This window comes from Lithobates pipiens, unplaced genomic scaffold, assembly GCF_037356315.1.
Source record: "Lithobates pipiens isolate NorthernLeopardFrog02 unplaced genomic scaffold, aLitPip1_a1.2 Scaffold_19, whole genome shotgun sequence".
In the NCBI taxonomy this organism is placed as follows: domain Eukaryota; kingdom Metazoa; phylum Chordata; class Amphibia; order Anura; family Ranidae; genus Lithobates; species Lithobates pipiens.
The window spans coordinates 582632743-582654423 of NW_027507764.1; the positions used below are offsets into that span (position 1 = coordinate 582632743).

Sequence of the window (21681 nt, forward strand, 5' to 3'; positions counted from 1 at the left end):
ATTTAGGCATTGAGACGTGGTTAAGACGACTTGCTGAAGTTCAAACCGAGCATCAGAATGGGGAAGAAAGGGGATTTAAGTGAGTTTGAACGTGGCATGGTTGTTGGTGCCAGACGGGCCAGTCTGAGTATTACAAAAACCGATGATCTACTGGGATTTTCACGCACAACCATCTCTCGGGTTTGCAGCAGGGGTGGCGGCCCTCCAGCTGTTGTGGAGCTACAAGTCCCATCATGCCTCTGCCTGTAAGAGTCATGCTTGTAACTGTAATGCCCTGTACACACAGTCGGATTTTCCGAAGGAAAATGTGCGATCGCATCATGTTGTCGGAAAATCCGACCGTGTGTGGGCTCCGTTGGACTTCTTCCGTTGGATTTTCCGACGCGCAAAGTTTGAGAGCAGGATCTAAAATTTTCCAACAACAAAATCCGATCGCATAAATTCCGTTTGTGTGTAGACAATTCCGACGGACAAAGTGCCACGCATGCTCAGAATAAACGAAGAGACGAAAAGCTATTGGCTACTGGCCCCGTTTATAGTCCCGTCGTACGAGTTTGACGTCACCTCGTTCTGAACAATCGGATTTTCCGACAACTTTGCGCGACCCTGTGTATGCAACACAAGTTTGGGCCAAAATCCGTCGGAAAAAATCCAACGGATTTTGTCTTTGGAATGTCGGACTGTGTGTACGGGGCATTAGCCTCGCAGTGTCTTATGGGAATTGTAGTTCCGCGACAGCTGGAGGGCTGCCAGTTTGGCACCTGTGGTTTACAGAGGAGGGTCCAAAAAAGATGTGGATGTCAGAGGAGAATGGGCAGACACGGGTTCCAGATGATAGAAAGGCAACGGTAACTCAAATAACTGAATAAATGATGGCGTCTGCGCTGTGCGAAAAAAGGTGGGGAGTGTACAGTGAAAATAAATTAATAATACATGTGAACTGTGAAAACAAACCCAATACATGTGTATAAAAGATAAATATTCAGCATCTATATCCAACATATAACTGCATAAATAACGTGATAAAAAACTTGTGAAGAAAATGTGACAAAGCAAACTAAATGATCCAACAAGTCTGTGTCAGAATGCAAAGTAATAAGTGACCAATCCAATAAAAGTCCGTATCTGATATAAAAATATATAAGTCCCACCACCAATAGCAAATGAGTGCTGGAAAAAAAAACACACAGAATCTTCAGTGATGACACCTGTGTATCTGCAAGCCGCTCACCTTACAGGTGTAATTTTCAATGATTCCCTCCTGGTTAGGGTAGTCTTGATCCCTCGTGAATGGTCTCAGTGGCAGGTTAAGGCATAACGGAAACATAAAAAACTCATGGCATAATTTCCGGAAGATAAACAAGAAGGGGTAATGGGTGAAAAGCAGACCCAAAAAGTGATGCACTTTTTAAATAAGAAGCATAGACATCAATCCGCGAATGCCGAGTTTGTAAGCCTCTCAGTGTAGTCCTGGTGTTGCCTTTAATCCAGAGCCCTTCTGATGTCAACCTGGCATGTAGATATTTTAAGGGTGGGAAAGAGAGATGCCCATAGCATGATCCTGTATTTAAAAGCAGTTTATTAAGATAATAGCAATAAACAGACTCACTTTTTGGAATAAAACAGCTTACAGCAAACCACGAACGCCAAGCTCATATCCTTCTGTCAAAAGTGAATAGTACCCAGTGCTCCAATCCCGACGCGTGTCGTCACGTCAAGTGACTTCATCGGGGTATTGATTTTGACTTCTGGCCTCACTTTCTTACTGTTTAAATGTTTAAAGAATTTTATGTTTTTTTATTTACTCTCCTTGGCCATGTGCCTTTTGTGGTAGCTGACCTGATTGTGCTCTTACATTTCTTATTGCATTCTTTGTATTGTTGGAATGCTGACAATATAAAATCAAAAGAAAAGGCCTTTAAAAAATACAAGGCTGAGGGGTCAGCCTTGTATTTTTTAAAGGCCTTTTCTTTTGATTTTATATCCATTTTTACGTCAGAGTTTAGCCACCCAGGATTAATTTTAGCTCTTTTAAGCGTATTTCCCGTTGGACTGCACCAATACACTTGGTGGTCATTTTAGAAAGGCCCACTTACATTAGTGGTCTTTGAAGAAGTGTCCGCTATACATTGGTGGTCTTTGGAGACGTGTCCTCTATACATTGGTGGTCTTTGGAGAAGGACCCCCTCACATTAGTGGTCAGTGGTGAAGTTTGACCTATACATTGGGTGATCATTGTAGACGGGCCCCCTTATATTGGTTGTCAGTGGAGAGGCATGCCCTATACATTGGTGGTTTTTGCAGAAGGGTCCCCCTTAAAGCAGTTGTATACTCTTTTTTTTTTCACTTTTACTTACAGGTAAGCCTATAAGGCTTACCTGTAGGTAAAAAAAAATATCTCCTAAACCTGTATGGTGTAGGAGATATTCCCCTGGCAATGAGCCGCTGATTGCAGCAGCGCATGCGCACAGGGGTTTCTCGGCTGTAAGCCCGGCAGACGCCGGACCCTGCCGGAAAGAAATCTCCCTCTCCGGCCACTCACAGTGCCAGAGCCGCGATATCCGGAACACACGCCGAGGGAACAAGAATTATCCTCTTACATTACCGGTCAGTGGGAAGGCCCCCTTACATTGGTGATCAGTGAGAATAATTTCCTCTAAAGACAGCTAAAAATTTCATTGGTATCAGTGGTAAGCCGTGTTCATCGGTATCAGTGGTAACCAGTGTCCATCGGTATCAGTGGTAACCAGTGTTCATTGGTATCAGTGGTAACCAGTGTTCATTGGTATCAGTGGTAAGCCGTGTTCATTGGTATCAGTGGTAAGCCGTGTTCATTGGTATTAGTGGTAACCAGTGTCCATCGGTATTAGTGGTAACCAGTGTTCATTGGTATCAGTGGTAACCAGTGTTCATTGGTATCAGTGGTAACCAATGTTCATTGGTATCAGTGGTAACCAGTGTTCATTGGTATCAGTGGAAACCAATGTTCATTGGTATCAGTGGTAACCAGTGTCCATCGGTATCCGTGGTAACCAGTGTTCATTGGTATCCGTGGTAACCAGTGTTCATTGGTATCAGTGGTAACCAATGTTCATTGGTATCAGTGGTAACCAGTGTTCATTGGTATCAGCAGGTACCAGTGGTTACAAGTGGTACCAGAAAGATGAGAGGAGAGGTTCCACTGGAGCCATGCCATTAGATCTGCCAAAGGACAATGATGCCACAACAATGCAGTTGCCAATCAACAGAAAGATCAAATTGCCAATGCTCTCTACTCAAGGCCCCGCCATGACCCCTGGACAAACCTTAGTTGATAAAGGCTAGTAAAACGAAACTTTGTATTACATGTATACAACCTATACTTTCCTTCTCTCTTTTTCTCCATATTTGCCTGAATTATTCATAAGCTTGACAGATATATCACACCATTCACAGTTTGGATTTTAAGGAGTTCCCCTACAGAAACTCCTGATGATACAGGTTACTTGGTGGGTAATGCTCGGGGCACAAAACACAGCTGGGCATTAGCGATAATGTCACGTTTATTGGAATTCAGCCATTTGGAGTCCCGACGCTCAGCTCCTGGGGGCAGCTTGAAGGTGAATTTCTGAAGCAGAGCAGAGAGGAGAATGAAGAGCTCCATTCGGGCCAAATTCTCTCCGGCACAAACTCGCTTTCCTGTAGAAAAGATGAGGAAAAATTTGCACATGAGACAGAACTATCAATCCGTCCAAGCAAACTGCTATGTTAAATGCACTAGAGCAGGCATGTCCAAAGTCCAGCCCGGGCCGGTTTTGAACGGCCCGCCTGGTCTTTCTCAATTTAGTGTGCCGCGGGATCAAGGCTGTCAGATGAGCCAATCCCCGACACTGTGAGAAGCTCCGTGAGCTTCAAAAGTGAAAGTAAAGTGCAGAGGAGTGCGCTGTGCTCTCTGCTTCCCCCTACAGTGCAGTACCCGGCTGAATGAGGAAGCTGCAAAGGTACTGTACTACAAGCTAAATTAGTGTTAAAAAGGGCTTTATTTGTGTGTGTGTGTATGTATGTGTATGCACGTGTCTGTATGTGTGTGCATGCATGTCTGTATGTGTGTGTGTGTGTGTGTACATATGTGTTTGTATGTGTGTGTGTACATATGTGTTTGTATGTGTGTGTGCACATGTGTCTCTATGTGTGTGCACATGTGTCTGTATGTGTGTGCATTTATGTATGTGTGTGTGCACATGTGGCTGTCTGTATGTATGTCTGTATGTATGTGTGTGTGCACATGTGTCTGTATGTGTGTGTGTGCATGTGTCTGTATGTGTCTGCAAGTATGTGTATGTGTATGCATGTGTCTGTATGTATGTGTACGTGTCTGTAACTATGTGTATGTGTATGTGTATGCATGTGTCTGCATGTATGTCTGTGTGTATGTGTATGCATGTATGTATGTGCATGCATGTGTCTGTATGTGTGTGTTGCGTTCATTTGTCTGTATTTGTGTCTGCATGTGTGTGCATGTGTCTGTGTGTATGTTACTTTTAATCCAGACCCCCCCCCCCCATTCTTATACCATCAAAACTGCTTTTGTAGGGCTTGTGTGTGATATTAGCCAGGACTGCTGCTCCTCTGAAAAGCAATCCATGCACAGATCTCTTTTCAGAGGCATTTGAATGGCGGTAAAGAGGCATTATGTTGCCTCCTCCCCACCTGTTTAAGCCCATAAATGCAACATCTGTGTGGCTGTGTACTGTGTGTAGGGCAGCCCATTAATTTCAATGGACTTCCCTACTCACAAAATTGCAGGGAAAGAAGTTCCCGAGCTTTTATTTTTTTTTTTTAAATTGCACTGCACCAAAAGCCCCCTACATTTTCCAATGTGTGGGGTACCATTAAGAATTAACAGTACCCCCTAAAATGCAGAGCATTCGTCAGTGTGTTGGGAATGAGCACGACAAAGGCGGGAGAATTCTTGTTGGGCCGTATATTAGAGCTCGGATGGACACACTTAGACCGAATTTTCAATGGTTCAAAGAATGTCGGGCAAAATGATCGCCCCTCATGCATGTTCACTTCATCAAATCTGGCCCTCTTTGAAAAAAAGTTTGGACACCCCTGCACTAGGGGGTTGTATTTTTCAGAGGCAACTATAGATCATAGACTGGGGGATTCGATGCTATGGAGGCCACTACTGATCACAGAATTGGAGATTGGATTCTATGGAGGCCACTATGGTTCACAGACTGGGAGTTGGATTATAAGAAGGCCACTATGGATCACAAACTGAAGGCTTGGATTTTATGTAGGTCACTATGGATCACAGACTGGGAAATTAGATTCTATGGAGACCACTATAGATCACAGGTTCAGGAATCAAATAGATAGTTTCCCCCAGCAAAGCAGATAAGAGAACTATCCATCCATCTCCAGAACTATCCATCCATCTCCAGAACTATCCATCCATCTCCAGAACTATCCATCCATCTCCAGAACTAACCATCCATATCCATCAAAAATGGAAATCATTTTTTTTTTCAAGACACTATACGGCTGGTTTTATATATTTTGGTTCCCGGCCCTATTGTCAGCCTGTATTTTAGAGCTAAATAAGATCCTTCAAAGAAGATATTTATAGAAGGTAGGAGCTGGAGATTTCAGTTATAACAATTCTGAAAGGGTGCAGAGGATACTTGTACCCCTAAATTCCAAACAGAATATTCACATCCATGCAATAGGTTAGATTGTGATGGTCATGTAGGAGGTTAGGTTGTGGGCAGTTAGTTAAACCTAGACTTACTTAAAGTAATGCTAAAGGACTGAAAGGACAATTCCAGAGATAAAAACCTGATGGAGAAATCAGAAGGCCTCCCATTGCCTCCACCCTCATGCTCTCTTTACACATCAATCCCACCTAATGGTCCTACAATCTAACTCAACAATGGCAAGGGGCCATCAGCATGGACATGTACATGACCAGGGTAAGCCTAAAGTAACTTCCAGAATATTTTAAACTTAATTTCCTGCAAGAATGATGTAGAATTATAGGGTTCCCTATCCTCTCACTTCATGGCAGTATATTTACTGCAATATAGAACAAGGCTCTTCAAAATTTTGTCACCCCATTCACTGTTTGCACCAAGCAGGCCCGGAATGGCCATAGGGCACACATCGTGTATTTGCCTGTTGGGCCCAGCCAGCCGGGGCCCAAAGCAGGCGTGCCAGTTGATCTGCTCATTGAGCCCGCGTCAATCACCATGCCTCTCCGACGCTGGCCGGCCACCCATTCAGTTCAGCCGTTGGAGGGGGGGGGGCGAAACTACAGGTCAGCAGACCCGTGACCATGAAGGGGGAGGGGCTGGAGGAGGCCCCATCGCCTGATGTCGGGATAGGTGCTACTGCTGCTGCCTGCCGCAGACACCATGAGCTGGACCAGAGTGAAAGTGAGTGCCAGGCTGCCAATGGTGGCATTCACTTACTATTAGAAAAAAAGTTTAGGAGGAGCGGCGGGGGCGGCTGCATATAGAGGAATCAATGTCTCCATTTTCCTCCTGAATGCCTGTCAAAGGGAGAGGAGGAGAATAAGGCTTTCAGAGACTGCAGAAGTTAAATGGAGAGATTGATTCCTATATATGCAACAGCCCACGCAGCTCCTATCCAGCTTCTTTCTGCTGCCCCGCCCCTCCCCCGCCGTGCTCTACACCCAACTAGTGTTCTCTGCCCCCCATGCTCTCCGCCCACCCCCCAATGCTCTCCATCCCGTGCTCTCCGTCCTCCCGTGCTCTCCAGCCCCCATCCCGTGCTCTCCGCCCCCCCAGTTTTCTCCGGCCCCCATCCCGTGCTCTCCGCCCCCCCCAGTTCTCTCCGGCCCCCATCCCATGCTCTCCAGCCCCCATCCCGTGCTCTCCAGCCCCCATCCCGTGCTCTCCAGCCCCCATCCTGTGCTCTCCACCGCCCCCCAGTTCTCTCCGTCCTCCCGTGCTCTCCAGCACCCATCCCACTCTCTCTGGCGTTGAAAGCTTTGTTAGTAAAAACAAACTTTTTTAGCTGGTTCCTAGATTCAAAGCAAATGTGTTAAGCCCTGATATAAGATTTTTAAGATTGTCTCCTTTTTCCCTAAAAAAAAAACACGATTGATCTCTTCTCTGGGATAATGTAGAAAAAAATATTGCAGGCAACAAAGGGATTTCCTGGTGCAAGTTTCTTGGCACATTACAGTACAGTCCTTGAATGAGAAGCAGAAGACCTCGGGTTGGGTTCTCTACCTATGAATTTTAGGGCTAATTTTACAGTTTTGACTGAAGTATTCAGCCCTGGCTCTTTGCTCATTCAGGGCAATCTGACAGGATGTTTTTAAAGCCTGCCTCCCAACAATCCCTACACTTACCTTCACAGTCCTCCCCTTGCCGATCCTTCTTCTTCTCTTGGCTGCCACCATAATTACCTGATGCTTCCAGGTATGGGGACCTGCATTGGCTATGCCAGACGAAGGATAGGGAGCGTACCTGTGAAGGTAGTGTGAGGTGGCAGTTTAAAGTGGTGGGGGGTGGCAAGGTGACAGGGTCTTTTTTGGTTAACCCTCTTAGAAGCCAGACCAGCAGAGTCTTGTGTGATAGATTTACAATTAATATGGTAAAAAAAATGATTCACTTCACCCCAGCCTGACACTGACAGAATAGTGTTATGTATTTCTCACCGGCTGAGAATGGCATGAAGGCCACCCGATGGCGGAACTGGCCCTCCTCATCCAGGAAGTGCCCGGGGTTGAACCGTTCCGGTGTCTCCCACTGAGAGGGGTCATTTAGCACCGATGTTAGGAATGGGATGATGATGGTGCCCTGGTGAAGAAGAGATATATGAGTACAATCACATCATACAAGCTCCGTGCCAATTAAATAATGCCGGAGCCTGTAACAAGCTGAATACACGTATGCAACTTTTAAATCTGAAAGTGAATGTAGATGAGCAAAATTACAAGGTGACAATAGGAAGTATATAGGTGCCTAGGCAGAAATAGAGAAATGTTTCTTATTGGCTTTTCTATACTCTGCTATTAGGGTTGGCACACATCCGGGATTCACCCAGACAGTCCGGGTTTTGATTCATGTGTCCAGGATTCAAGCTCCCTGAAACCCGGACACATTATTCAGACTGGACTGTGGCCCCCCAACATAGGTGTCCAACATAGGCGTGCCTGGGCACACCCTAATCACCCAATGTAGTGCAGATTCCCTCTGCTGCCTGGATTGCACACACCTAGTATAGTAGGTAAGGTTGAAAAAGACACAAGTCCATCAAGTCCAACCTGTGTGTGTGATTATATATCAGTATTACATTGTATATCCCTGTATGTTGCGGTCGTTCAGGTGTTTATCTAATAGTTTCAAGAAACTATTGATGCCCCCCGCTGAATTCCACATCCTAACTCCTCTTACAGTAAAGAACCCTCCACGAAGTTTAAGGTTAAACCTCCTTTCTTCTAATTTTAATGAGTGGTCACGTGTCTTGTAAAACTCCCTTCCCCAAAAAAGTTTTCTCCCCTATCATATCCCCTCTCAAGCGTCTCTTCTCCAGAGAGAATAAGTTCAGTGCTCACAACCTTTCCTCATAACTAATATCCTCCAGACCCTTTATTAGCTTTGTTGCCCTTCTTTGTACTCCATTTCCAGTACATCCTTCCTGAGGACTGGTGCCCAGAACTGGACAGTATACTCCAGGTGCGGTCGGACCAGAGTCTTGTAGAGGGGAGAATTATCATTTTATCTCTGGAGTTGATCCCCTTCTTAATGCCAATATTCTGTTTGCTTTGTTAGCAGCAGCTTGGCATTGCATGTCATTACTGAGCCCGTCATCTACTAGGACCCCCAGGTCCTTTTCCATCCTAGATTCCCCCAGAGGTTCTCCCCCCAGTGTATGGATTACATTCATATTTTTGCCACCCAAATGCATTATTTTACATTTTTCTACATTGAACCTCATTTGCCATGTAGTTGCCCCCCTCATTAATTTGTTCAGATCTTCTTGCAAGGTTTCCACATCCTGCGGAGAAGTTATGGCCCTGCTTAGCTTAGTATCTTCCGCAAATACAGAGATTGAACTGTTTCCCCCATCCTCCAGGTCATTTATGAACAAATTAAATAGGATTGGTCCCAGCACAGAACCCTGGGGGACCCAACTACCCACCCCTGACCATTCCGAGTACTCCCCATTTATCACCACCCTCTGAACTCGCCCTTGTAGCCAGTTTTCAATCCATGTACTCACCCTATGGTCCATACCAACAGGCCTTATTTTGTACAGTAAACTTTTATGGGGAACTGTACCCAATGCTTTTGCAAAATCCAGATACAGGTCTACAGACCTTCCTTTATCTAGATGGAATCTCACCTCCTCATAGAAGGTTAATAGATTGGTTTGGCAAGAACGATTCTTCATGAATCCATGCTGATTACTGCTAATGATACCGTTCTCATAACTAAAATCTTGTATCTAGTCCCTTATCATCCCCTCCAAGAGTTTACATACTATTGATTTTAGGCTAACTGGTCTGTAATTCCCAGCGATGTATTTTGGGCCCTTTTTAAATATTGGTGCTACATTGGCTTTTCTCCAATCAGCTGGTACCATGCCAGTCAGTAGACTGTCAGTAAGAATTAGGAACAATGGTCTGGCAATTACTTGACTGAGTTCCCTAAGTACATTCGGGTGGAAGCCATCCAGTCCTGGTGATTTATTAACGTTTCCCAAGTCTAATTTTAATCCTGTCCTCTGTTAACCATGGAGGTGCTGCTTGTGATGTGTCATGAGGGTAAACACTGCAGTTTTAGTTATTGAAGCCCTCCGATTCCCTCGTGAAGACTGAGGAGAAAAATAAATTCAATACCTTCACCATCTCCCCATCCTTTGTAACCCGAGAAATGGTTGCGCGTGAAAACCCCAGTAGATCAGCAGTTTTTGAAACACTGAGACCCGTCTGGCACCAACAACCATGCCACGTTCAAAGTCACTTAAATACCCTTCCTCCCCCATTCTGATGCTCGATTTGAACTTCAGCAAGTCGTCTTCACCACATCTAGATGCCTAAATGCATTGTGTTGCTGCCATGTGATTGGCTGATTAGCAATTTGTGTTAAAGAGCAATTGAACAGGTGTACCTAATAAAGTGGCCGGTGAGTGTATATCTCTACAGTCTGGCACAAACACAGTCTGACGTATCAGAGCCAAATACCTTTGGGATGTTGTATCCTTGGAATTGAATGTCTTTGGTCACAGCGTGGAAGACAGCAGTTGAAGCCAGGTCTAGAACTCTCTGTATTTCATGGATGACAGCGTTGGTGTATGGCAGTTGTAGTCTGTCTTCGATCGTAGGCGGGCGCAGGGACTGGGTCACCTCATCAATTTCCTGTTGGATTTTCTCTGAAATGTGAAAGGAGTTACCTGTGACTTGCTAAAACGTCTGAGTTAACTGATAGACGATCTGAATGAGGGCTTCCAGCATGGAGTTTGTTGGCCTATAATATCCAGTACTGGTTGGAGTTCAGAAAGAGAAGGTGAGCGCACTATTGTAATGTTACATAGCTCCTAACCGTCCCGGATTTCGAGGGACTGTCCCGGATTTCGAGGGACTGTCCCTGATTTGAAACAAAGTCCCTCTGCTCCTCTTTCCTCCTCATTTGTAGACATGTGCAGAGTAAAATATTTAGTTTCGGAATTTCGTTTTCGTCTGAAAACTTAATTTATTTAGTTACTCCCGAAATTCGTTTTTATTTATTTCGTTTTTCGTTCAAAAATTGCATTCGTCCAAAAATCCACATGAATCACGGTCGAATCTGTCTTTGAAGGCTTATGGTGTCTGTCGAATGTATAAAGAAGATTCGACGGAGCTAGTATATAGCATACTTTAGAACCCTATTAAAGTCTATGGGACTCCAACGTTCAAAATCTAAAGTGCTAATTTTAAAGGCTAATTTGCAAGTTACTGTCCTAAAAAGTGTTTGGGGACCCGGGTCCTGCCCCAGGGGACATGGATCAATGCAAAAAAAAGTTTTAAAAACGGCCGTTTTTTCGGGAGCAGTGATTTTAATAATGATTAAAGTGAAACAATAAAAGTGTAATATTCCTTTAAATTTCGTAGGGGGGGTTGTCTATAGTGTGCCTGTGAAGGGGCGCATGTTTCTGGTGCTTAGAACTGTCCCTGTACAAAGTGTCATTTATGCAGGAAAAAAAGTCCTTTAAAATCACTCGCAGCTATTATGAATTGTCGGCTCCCGTAATACAGAGAACACTCATTGAAAGTCATTGATAAAAAAATAAATAAATAAATAAATAAATAAAAAAAGCGTGGGGGTCCCCCAAATTCAATTACCAGGCCCTTCAGGTCTGGTATGGATATTAAGAGGAACCCTGCCTCAAATTTAAGAAAAAATTTGACGTGGGGTTCCCCCTAAATATCCATAACCAGACCCTTCAGGTCTGGTATGGATATTAAGGGGAACCCCGCGTCAAATTTAAAAAAAAATTGACGTGGGGTTCCCCCTAAAAATCCATACCAGACCCTTTATCCGAGCACGCAACCTGGCAGGCCGCAGGAAAAGAGGGGGGGCGAGAGAGCGGCCCCCCCTCCCTCCTGAACCGTACCAGGCCACATGCCCTCAACATTGGGAGGATGCTTTGGGGGTCTGTGACCCCTCAAAGCACCTTGTCCCCATGTTGATGAGGACAAGGGCCTCATCCCCACAACCCTGGCCGGTGGTTGTGGAGGTCTGCGGGCGGGGGGCTTATCAGAATCTGGAAGCCCCCTTTAACAAGGGGACCCCAAGATCCCGGCCCCCCCCTGTTTGAAATGGTAAGGGGGTACAAAAGTACCCCTACCATTTCACAAAGAAAGTGTAAAAAATGTTTAAATAAAACAAACACACTTTTGAAAAATTCCTTTATTAAAAATAAAAAAATAAAAAAAAGATTCCAGCGGCGGTAATCCACTCTTGCTATCCAGCGACGGACGGTCATCTCTCCAGCGATGTCTCATCTCATCCAGCGCAGCGATCCATCCTTCTTCTGTCTCCGTGGAGGAGACACTGCAAGGATTCCGGCGGCTGACGTTTCTTATATACGGAGGGCGGGGCCACCCGTCACCTGACCCCGCCCCCTCTGACTCAAGGGGAAACCCGGGGTTCCCCGTGACGTATAGGTGACCCCGCCCCCCTCTGATGTAACGGAAACCTGCCTGTGTTACATCAGAGGGGTGCGGGGTCACCCATACGTCACAGGGAACCCCGGGTTTCCCCTTGCGTCAGAGGGGGGCGGGGTCAGGTGACGGGTGGCCCCGCCCTCCGTATATAAGAAACGTCAGCCGCCGGAATGCCTGCAGTGTCTCCTCCACGGAGACAGAAGAAGGATGGATTCGCTGCGCTGGATGAGATGAGACATCGCTGGAGAGATGACCGTCCGTCGCTGGATAGCAAGAGTGGATTACCGCCGCTGGAATCTTTTTTTTATTTTTTTATTTTTAATAAAGGAATTTTTCAAAAGTGTGTTTGTTTTATTTAACCATTTTTTACACTTTCTTTGTGAAATGGTAGGGGTACTTTTGTACCCCCTTACCATTTCAAACGGGGGGGGGCGGGATCTGGGGGTCCCTTTGTTAAAGGGGGCTTCCAGATTCTGATAAGCCCCCCGCCTGCAGACCTCCACAACCACCGGCCAGGGTTGTGGGGATGAGGCCCTTGTCCTCATCAACATGGGGACAAGGTGCTTTGAGGGGTCACAGACCCCCAAAGCATCCTCCCAATGTTGAGGGCATGTGGCCTGGTACGGTTCAGGAGGGAGGGGGGGCCACTCTCTCGTCCCCCCCTCTTTTCCTGCGGCCTGCCAGGTTGCGTGCTCGGATAAAGGGTCTGGTATGGATTTTTAGGGGGAACCCCACGTCAATTTTTTTTAAATTTTGACGCGGGGTTCCCCTTAATATCCATACCAGACCTGAAGGGTCTGGTTATGGATATTTAGGGGGAACCCCACGTCAAATTTTTTCTTAAATTTGAGGCAGGGTTCCCCTTAATATCCATACCAGACCTGAAGGGCCTGGTAATTGAATTTGGGGGACCCCCACGCTTTTTTTTTATTTATTTATTTATTTATTTTTTTATCAATGACTTTCAATGAGTCTTCTCTGTATTACGGAGCCGACAATTCATAATAGCTGCGAGTGATTTTAAAGGACTTTTTTTCCTGCATAAATGACACTTTGTGCAGGGACAGTTCTAAGCACGGGAAACATGCGCCCCTTCACAGGCATACTATAGACAACCCCCCCCCCCTACGAAATTTAAAGGAATATTACACTTTTATTGTTTCACTTTAATCATTATTAAAATCACTGCTCCCGAAAAAACGGCCGTTTTTAAAACTTTTTTTTGCATTGATCCATGTCCCCTGGGGCAGGACCCGGGTCCCCAAACACTTTTTAGGACAGTATCTTGCAGAATCTTTTCTCTCTGTCAAATCTTTTTTCTCTGTCGAAAATTTTCTCTATAAAATCTTGGACTAATAGAGGTAAGGTTAGGCACATTCGACCACAGGTTCTATAGACACAGATTGTTGTCAGAGTCATGTCGAATCTCCTATTCTATATCGAACTGTTGTAAAAATGAAAACGAAAATAAAGCATTTATTTATGTCGGATCTTTCGTTTTTCGGATTTTGTGCTTTCGTTATCGTTTGTCAAAACGAAAACGAAAATAGCTGAAATTTGGACGAAAATGCATTCGGACGAAAATGAATGCACATTTCTACTCATTTGTCCCTCATTTTGGTCTGATCTGTATAGTTGTATATAAAATGCACTTTTTATCTTTCAAAAAGTGCTAAATCTTTCATCCAATTTCTAAATTGCTGCATTTGTCAATTTAACCCCTTAAGCCCCCGGACCATTTTGCTGGGCAAAGACCAGAGCACTTTTTGCGATTCGGCACTGCGTCGCTTTAACTGACAATTGCGCGGTCGTGGGACGTGGCTCCCAAACAAAATTGATGTCCCTTTTTCCCCACAAATAGAGCTTTCTTTTGGTGGTATTTGATCACCCCTGCGGTTTTTATTTTTTGCGCTATAAACAAAAAAAGAGCTTCAACCCCCCAAAATGTATAAAAATAAAAAATTTTCCTCAGTTTAGGCCGCTACGTATTCTTCTACATATTTTTTGGTAAAATAAATCGCAATAAGCGATTATTGATTGGTTTGCGCGAAAGTTATAGCATTTACAAAATAGGGGATAGTTTTATGGCATTTTTATTAATAACTTTTTTTACTAGCAATGGCGGCGATGAACGATTTTTATTGTGAGTGCGACATTATGGTGGACACATCGGATATTTGACACATTTTTGGGACCATTGTCATTTATACAGCAATCAGTGCTATACAAATGCACCGATTCCTGTGTAAATGACACTGACAGTATAGGGGTTAACCACTAGGGGGCAGTGTAAGTGTTAAGTGTGCCCTGGGGGGTGTTTCTAACTGTGGGTGGGCGTGGCTACATGTGACACATCACTGATCTCTGCTCCCAATCACAGGGAGCAGAGATCAGTGACACTGTCACTAGGCAGAACAGGAAGATGCTTGTTTACATTAACATCTCCCTGTTGTTCCTTCCCGTGAGATGATCGTGGGTATCCCCGCAGCGATCGAGTCCACGGGACCCGCGACCCGACTCACGGAGGTCCCTGCCGGCGCACACGTGATGGCATGGCGGCAAATTTAAAGGGGCATACCTGTCTGCCCATTTGCCTGTCCATGCCATTCTGCCGACGTACATTGGTGTGCGCCGGTCAGGAAGTAGTTAAGAACCGAGTCTCTTTCTGAGATTTGTTGTTTACAAGTTAAAAAACGTTTTTTTTTTCTAGAAATTTAGCACCCCCAAACATTATAATTTTTTTTTTCTAAGACCCTAGAGCAGGCATGTCCAAAGTCCGGCCCTCAGGCCAATCGTGGCCGGTCCAGTTTTGAACGGCCCGCCTGGTGTGCTGCGGGATCAGGGCTGTCAGATGAGCCGATCCCCTGCGGCACTGTGAGAAGCTCTGTCAGCTTCAAAAGTGAAAGTGAAGTGCAGGGGAGTGTGCTGTACTCTCTGCTTCCCCCTACAGTGCAGTACCCGGCTGAATGAGAAAGCTGGAACGGTACAGTACTGTGCTACAAGCTAGATTCGTTTTAAAATGGCTTTATTTATGTGTCTGTATGTGTGTGTGTGTATGTGTGTGTGTGTGTGTGTGTGTGTGTGTGTGTGTGTGTGTGTGTGCGCATGTGCACCGCGATTGCGGTGTGGAGCGGTAAACAAGGCATTTCCCCGTTCTGCCTTGTGACATGACAGAGATCTACTGCTCCCTGTCATTGGGAGCAGTGATCGCTGTCATGTCCTAGGTGGCCCCTCCCCCCCCACAGTTAGAATCACTCCCTAGGACACACTTAACCCCTTGATCACCCCCTAGTGTTTAACCCCTTCCCTGCCAGTGTCATTTACACAGAAATCAGTGCATTTTTATAGCACTGATCGCTGTATAAATGTCAGTGGTCCCAAAATAGTGTCAAAAGTTTCCGATGTGTCTGCAGCAATATCACAGTCACAATAAGATCGCCGCCATTACTAATATAAAAAACAAAGAATAATAAAAATGCCATAAAACTATCTCCTATTATGTAGACGCTATAACTTTTGCACAAACCAATCAATATACGCTTATTGCGATTTTTTAAACAAAAATATGTAGAAGAACACATATAAACGGAGAATTTATATATTTATATATATATATATATATATATATATATATATATATACATATACATAACGGCGATTCGCCTGCCTGTGTCATTCTGCCGCAGTATAACTGTGGCGGCTGGTCGGCAAGCGGTTAAAAGAGCAGGATCCATTTTCTTAAATTTTATTTTGGGTTAACAAGCGCTTTAAATTAAACATTGATAAAACCGAGGTTCTCCTCAATGGCAGGCAATCCACCCTGACCAAACTTATGCCGGCCATACACGGTTCAAATTTTGAAAGAATTTTCTTTCGAAAAATCGTATATCTAAGAATTTTCGTACGAATTTCGCACCATTAGTGGCGGCTGCAGCACCGGACGATTTTCATGCGTAAATCAAATTTGAGGAATCGGACATGTTGGAAATTTTTTGAAAAACTAACGATTTTCTAATCAATGATGGGAGAATCGTGCGAGAAATGTAATAAGAAAAGAAAATGTACGGAGAGAAAAGAAGATTCCCGGCCACGAAAATTCTTTTTCTGTAGAAGCATGGGGTGATATTGAAGGCTTGGTCGGCCGAATTTTGAAAATCAATGGTGGTGCCATTGGATCACAAAAAAAAAAAATGAATTTTCTGATTTTGAAAAGAAAATTTGTTCAAAAATTCGACCGTGTATGGCCTGCATTCGTTTTTCAGCCTCAGTACACTATCTTTCCAAGCCCACACCAGTAATGTTACTCGGTCAGAATATTTCTTAAGACTAACCAGTTGCCTACCGGGCACTTTCACCCCCTTCCTGCTCAGGTCAATTTTCAGCTTTAAACGCTGTCACACTTTGAAAGACAATTGCGCGCTCATGCAACACTGTATCCATATGAAATGTGTATAATTTTTTTTTAGGCAGATACAGCTTTCTTTTGGTGGTATTTAATCGCCGCTGGGATTTTTATTTTTTGCTAAACAAATTAAAAAGACCGAATTTTTTATTTTTTTAAAGTTTTTTTTCTTATTTTCGGTAATAAAATATTGTAAATATGTAATTCTTCTCCTTTACTGATGTGCACTGATGAGGCTGCACTGATGGGCAATGATAAGGAGGCACTGATGAGGCTGCACTGGTATGCAGCACTGATGGGCGGCAATGTTGGGCAATGATAGGTGGCAATCATGGGCAAAGGATTTTTTTTTTTTTTTTTTTTTTAACCAAAAATATGTTGTAGAATAGTAGAATACAAATTAGCCTAAATTTATGGAGAAATTAGAAATTGTCAAAATTGTTGATTTTTTGTTGTAAACAGCATCTCTCCGTTCTGCCTAGCAACTAGTGACGCTGATCTCTGCTCCATGTGATTGGAGCAGAGATCAGTGTTCACTAAATGAAAGCCCAGCCCCACACAGTTAGTAACACACCCCTAGGAACACTTAATCCCTACACTGCCACCCACTGGTTAACCCTTTCACTGCCAGTGTCATTTACACAGGAATCACTGCATTTAAATAGCACTGATTGCTGTACAAATGACAATGGTCCCAAAAATGTGTAAAAAATGTCCGATGTGTCCGCCGCAATGTCGCAGTCACAATAAAAAAATCACTCATCACCGCCATTACTAGTAAAAATGCCATAAAACTATCCCCTATTTTTTTTTTTTTTTTTTAGAATTTTTATTAGGAAAAAAGAAAATACATAGACTCGTGTTAAGGCACATTCAGTATAGAAAAGGTACATATCCAGGTCAATCCCTGGGGCAAATGAGAACCGTAAGACATAGGAACATACAAAGACAGTACAATTATGGAAACCGAGGGCAACAATGACCAGACTGGATGGATCAGCGACTGTTTTGAACCTCAAATAGAACAGACAATAAATCCGGCTCCCCAAACATCCCCTATTTTGTAAATGCTATAACTTTTGCGCAAAACAATCAATCGCTTTTTGCGATTTTTTTTACCAAAAATACGTAGAAGAATACGTATCGGCCTAAACTGAGGGAAAAAAAATGTTTTTTTTTATATATTTTTGGGGGATATTTATTATAACAAAAAGTAAAAAATAATGCGTTTTTTTTCAAAATTGTCGCTCTATTTTTGTTTATAGCGCAAAAAAATAAAAACCGCAGAGGTGATCAAATACCACCAAAAGAAAGCTCTATTTGTGGGAAAGAAATGACATACATTTTATTAGGGTACAGCATTGCATGACCGCGCAATTGTGAGTTAAAATAACGCAATGCTGTACTGCAAAAAAATGGGAGTGATTAATGTTCATGAAATTTATATTTTATTTATTTATTTATTTATTTTTTGTTGCTCTGTTGCTATTCTTGTAAGGTGACCATGGGTTTTCTGAAATGCGCCTATAGCAAAAAAAAATATTATTATTATTATTTTTAATAAGATCTTACCCTGGGCATCAGGATAGTGGGCCAAGAAGACCACGCAGAATTTCAGGGTGGAAGCAGTGGTCTCAGAGCCTGCTGATATCAGACTCACCAACATTGCCTGCAGGCTGATATCATTGAAATCTGGGTCCTCTTCATGCTCCACCTGAGGAGACAGATGGGGGAATAAACTTAAGAGAAATGAGCAACAAGCATGAACCAAACACCACATAAGGTTGAAACACAGTCCTTAACTGAAACAGAAACAGCTGTGTAGGGTGAGGAACAGCCAAACTCTGCTACTAAGGTGAGATTGTTGAAGGCGGTTTCATGTCGGAGGTCATACACCATGGCGAGACTGAGCACAGCAACAAGACACAAGGTAGTTATTAGTATACTGAATCAGCAAGGTCTCTCCCAGGCAAAGATTTTAAAGCAGACTGGGGCTTCAAGAAGTGCTGTTCAAGCTCTTTTGAAGAAGCACAAAGAAATGGGCAACTTTAAGGACCGTAGACACAGTGGTCGGCCAAGGAAACTTAATGCAGCAGATGAAAGACACGTCATGCTTACTTCCTTTCGACATTAGAAAATGTCCAGCAGTACCATCAGCACAGAACTGGTGGAAACCAGTAGGATCAAGGTACATCCATCTACTCTCCAGAGAAGTGGCCATCATTGAAGAACGGCATCCAAAAAAAGCCATACCTCTGACATAGAAACAAGGCTAAGCATCTTAACTATGCATTAAAACATAGAAACTGGGGTGCAGAAAAATGAAAGCAGGTGCTATGAACTGTTGAGTCAAACTTTGACTCAAATATTTGGCTGTAGCAGGAGGCAGTTTGTTCACCGAAGGGCTGGGGAGCGGTACAATAATGAGTGTCTGCAGGCAACTGTGAAGCATGGTGGAGGTTCCTTAAGTTTGGGGCTGCATTTCTGCAAATAGAGTTGGAGATTTGGTCAGGATTAATGGTGTCCTCAGTGCTGAGAAATACAGGCAGATACTTATCCATCATGTCATAACATCAGGAAGGTGTGTGATTGGTCCCAAATTTAAACTGCAGCAGGACAACCACCCCAAACATACAACCAATGTCATTAAGAACTATCTTCAGTGTAAAGCTGGAGTCTTGGAAGTGATGGTTTGGCCCCCACAGAGCCCTAATCTCAACATCATAGTCTGTCTGGGATTACATAAATTAGAAGAAGGATTTGAGGCAACCTACATCCACAGAAAATCTGTGGTTAGTTTTGTTGATGTTTGGAACAATCTACCTGCCGAGTTCCTTCAAAAACTGTGTGCAAGTCTACCTAGAAGAACTGACGCTGGTTTGAAGGCAAAGGGCGGTCACACCAAATATTGCATTGATTTGGATTTCTCTTCTGTTAATTTACTTTCCACTGGCCAATTTTGGACAGAAGCCAATTAACCTACCTGCGGGTCAAATATATTTTCAGATGCAACCTGCTGCATTTACTTCTGAGAGGAAAAAGGTACTCTTTATTATCAACCTCCTGATTGAGGAAGCCTTAAGCCCCGTACACACGAGAGGACTTATGTCCGACAGACTTCCGAAGGAGTTCCGTCGGAGTTCTGCCGGAGTTCCGACGGAGTTCTGACGGACTTTTCGGCGGAGCGGACTTGGCCACACACAATCACACTAAACTCCGACGGATGCGAACGTGATGACGTACGACTGGATTCGAATACGGAAGTTCATAGCCAGTAGCCAATAGCTGCCCTAGCGTCGGTTTTAGTCCGTTGGAATAGCACACACACGAGCGGAGTTTTCGAAGGGACCCGGGTCCGGCGGAGTTCCGTCTGGAAAATTTGAAGCATGTTCCATATTCTAAAGTCCTTCGGACTTTGGCGAGTCAAAAGTCCGTTGCAGCCCACACACGATCGAATAGTCTGACGGACTCAGTCCGTCGGACTTTGGACGTTGAAAAGTCCGCTCGTGTGTACGCGGCTTTAGCCTGCACCTTCCCTTTTGAGAAGCAAAAAAAAAAATCCCTGAAAACCCTTCTCTTCAGAGAAGCCTACCCTACTCACACCTAACAACTGTATTTTCATTTTCTCCATCAGCTCATCCCCCCCACAGTTATTACCTTTTGTTTCAACTTGACCCTCCCTTCTAGATTGGGCCCTCTGATCCCTCCTGTATTGATTTGTATTGTAAGGCCGCGTACACACGGGCGGATTGTCTGCCCAACTTAGTCCGCTGAACCGTGTTTCAGCGGACAATCCGCTCGTGTGTGGGCTTCAGCGGACTTTTTCAGCGGATTGTCTGACGAACAAAGTCTTACGGAATTTCCGTAAGACAGTCCGTCCAAACTTGGTTTCAACGGACAATCCGCTCGTGAGTAGGCTAGTTCGACAGACTAAGTTTGGCGCATGCTCAGAAAGGATTTACACGGCAAAGGTTGCATTGCAGTGTATTGGACGTCCAATTTCTCGTCCCGTCGTACGTGCCGTTCACGTCATCGCGCACGCTTTCAGCGGACTGTCTGTTCATCGTGTGTGGTCAAGTCCGTTCATTCAAATTTTGGACGGACTGTCTGTCGGATTGTCTGACGAACTTAGTTGGCCAGACAATCCGCCCGTGTGTACGCGGCCTAAGTGTACTGTCTGCCCTCATGTTGTAAAGCGCTGTGCAAACTGTTGGCGCTATATAAGTCCTGTATAATAATAATAGGGCGCCACTAGGAAAGAAATATTCCGTGGCGACTGGGGGAGACTAACAAATCAATAGGCTGGATTCTGGATGAAATAAAGTGCATGAAATGGGTAAACCGTGCATTTAAAACAAAGTTGCGAGTGGGGGAAGGTGAGGATGTGACTAGGGTGATTCAAATTGGTGAGAGACTACAGGTGAAATAATTTGAGGGTGTGGAAGATAGAGGTCAGTAATTAAAAAAGTGAATCAAACTGTGAAAAATAAAAACTTGAGGATTAAAACTAACTAATGGTGAAAAACCGTGTGAGACAATGTGAGGAATAGAAGTGAAATTGGGATTAAAAATGGTGAGCCGGGTAAGGAAAGAGACTAATGGACAAGATGTGATCACTGTGATCTTCCCCGCTTGGGGAGTATTATCTTGGTGATGCACATGGATTGTTACCCATGTTTTGAATCTGTAACTGACTTTCTTGTTATGTGTTATGTATTCATAAACTTTTGTACCATTTTATACATTTGCTCATATATTTGAACCTACCCTCACTGCATTGTACCGAGATAGTCCATCTGCCCCTCTTCTTCCCTTTGGGGGGGACCTGGCTGGGGTCCAGGCTCCCGATCCCTTTATTCCTACATTTTTGGATGATGGTACAACTTTTTTCTCCTTACCTCTTTCCACGGAAGAGTGGATGAATCCACGAAATGCGTAGAGCTATTATAGGCTGTGTTTTTATATCTAATTATGTTTTACCTGACTAAATCATTACTTGTATTATGCGATTTGTATTACTAAGTGGCAATTTGTAATTACTGTATATCTACTGAATTAATTGGTTATCTATGTTTACTCACGATTACCCTCATGTAACATATTACTGATTTCC

The 21681-nt window shown here is 44.0% G+C and overlaps 1 protein-coding gene across 1 annotated transcript in view; it reads right to left on the reverse strand.

Annotated features, from left to right (window-relative positions):
• Positions 1-1561: 1561 nt before the first annotated feature.
• The window catches only part of LOC143997713 (cytochrome P450 2C3-like), a 122017-nt gene continuing 101897 nt past the window's right edge, over positions 1562-21681 (reverse strand). The window contains exons 7-10 of the mRNA XM_077493494.1: positions 18141-18282; positions 10205-10392; positions 7673-7814; positions 1562-3678 (exon numbers count right to left, since the gene is read on the reverse strand). Coding sequence (XP_077349620.1) covers positions 3482-3678; positions 7673-7814; positions 10205-10392; positions 18141-18282 — 669 coding nt within the window. The 3' untranslated portion in view covers positions 1562-3481. The remainder of the gene's footprint in view (positions 3679-7672; positions 7815-10204; positions 10393-18140; positions 18283-21681) is intronic.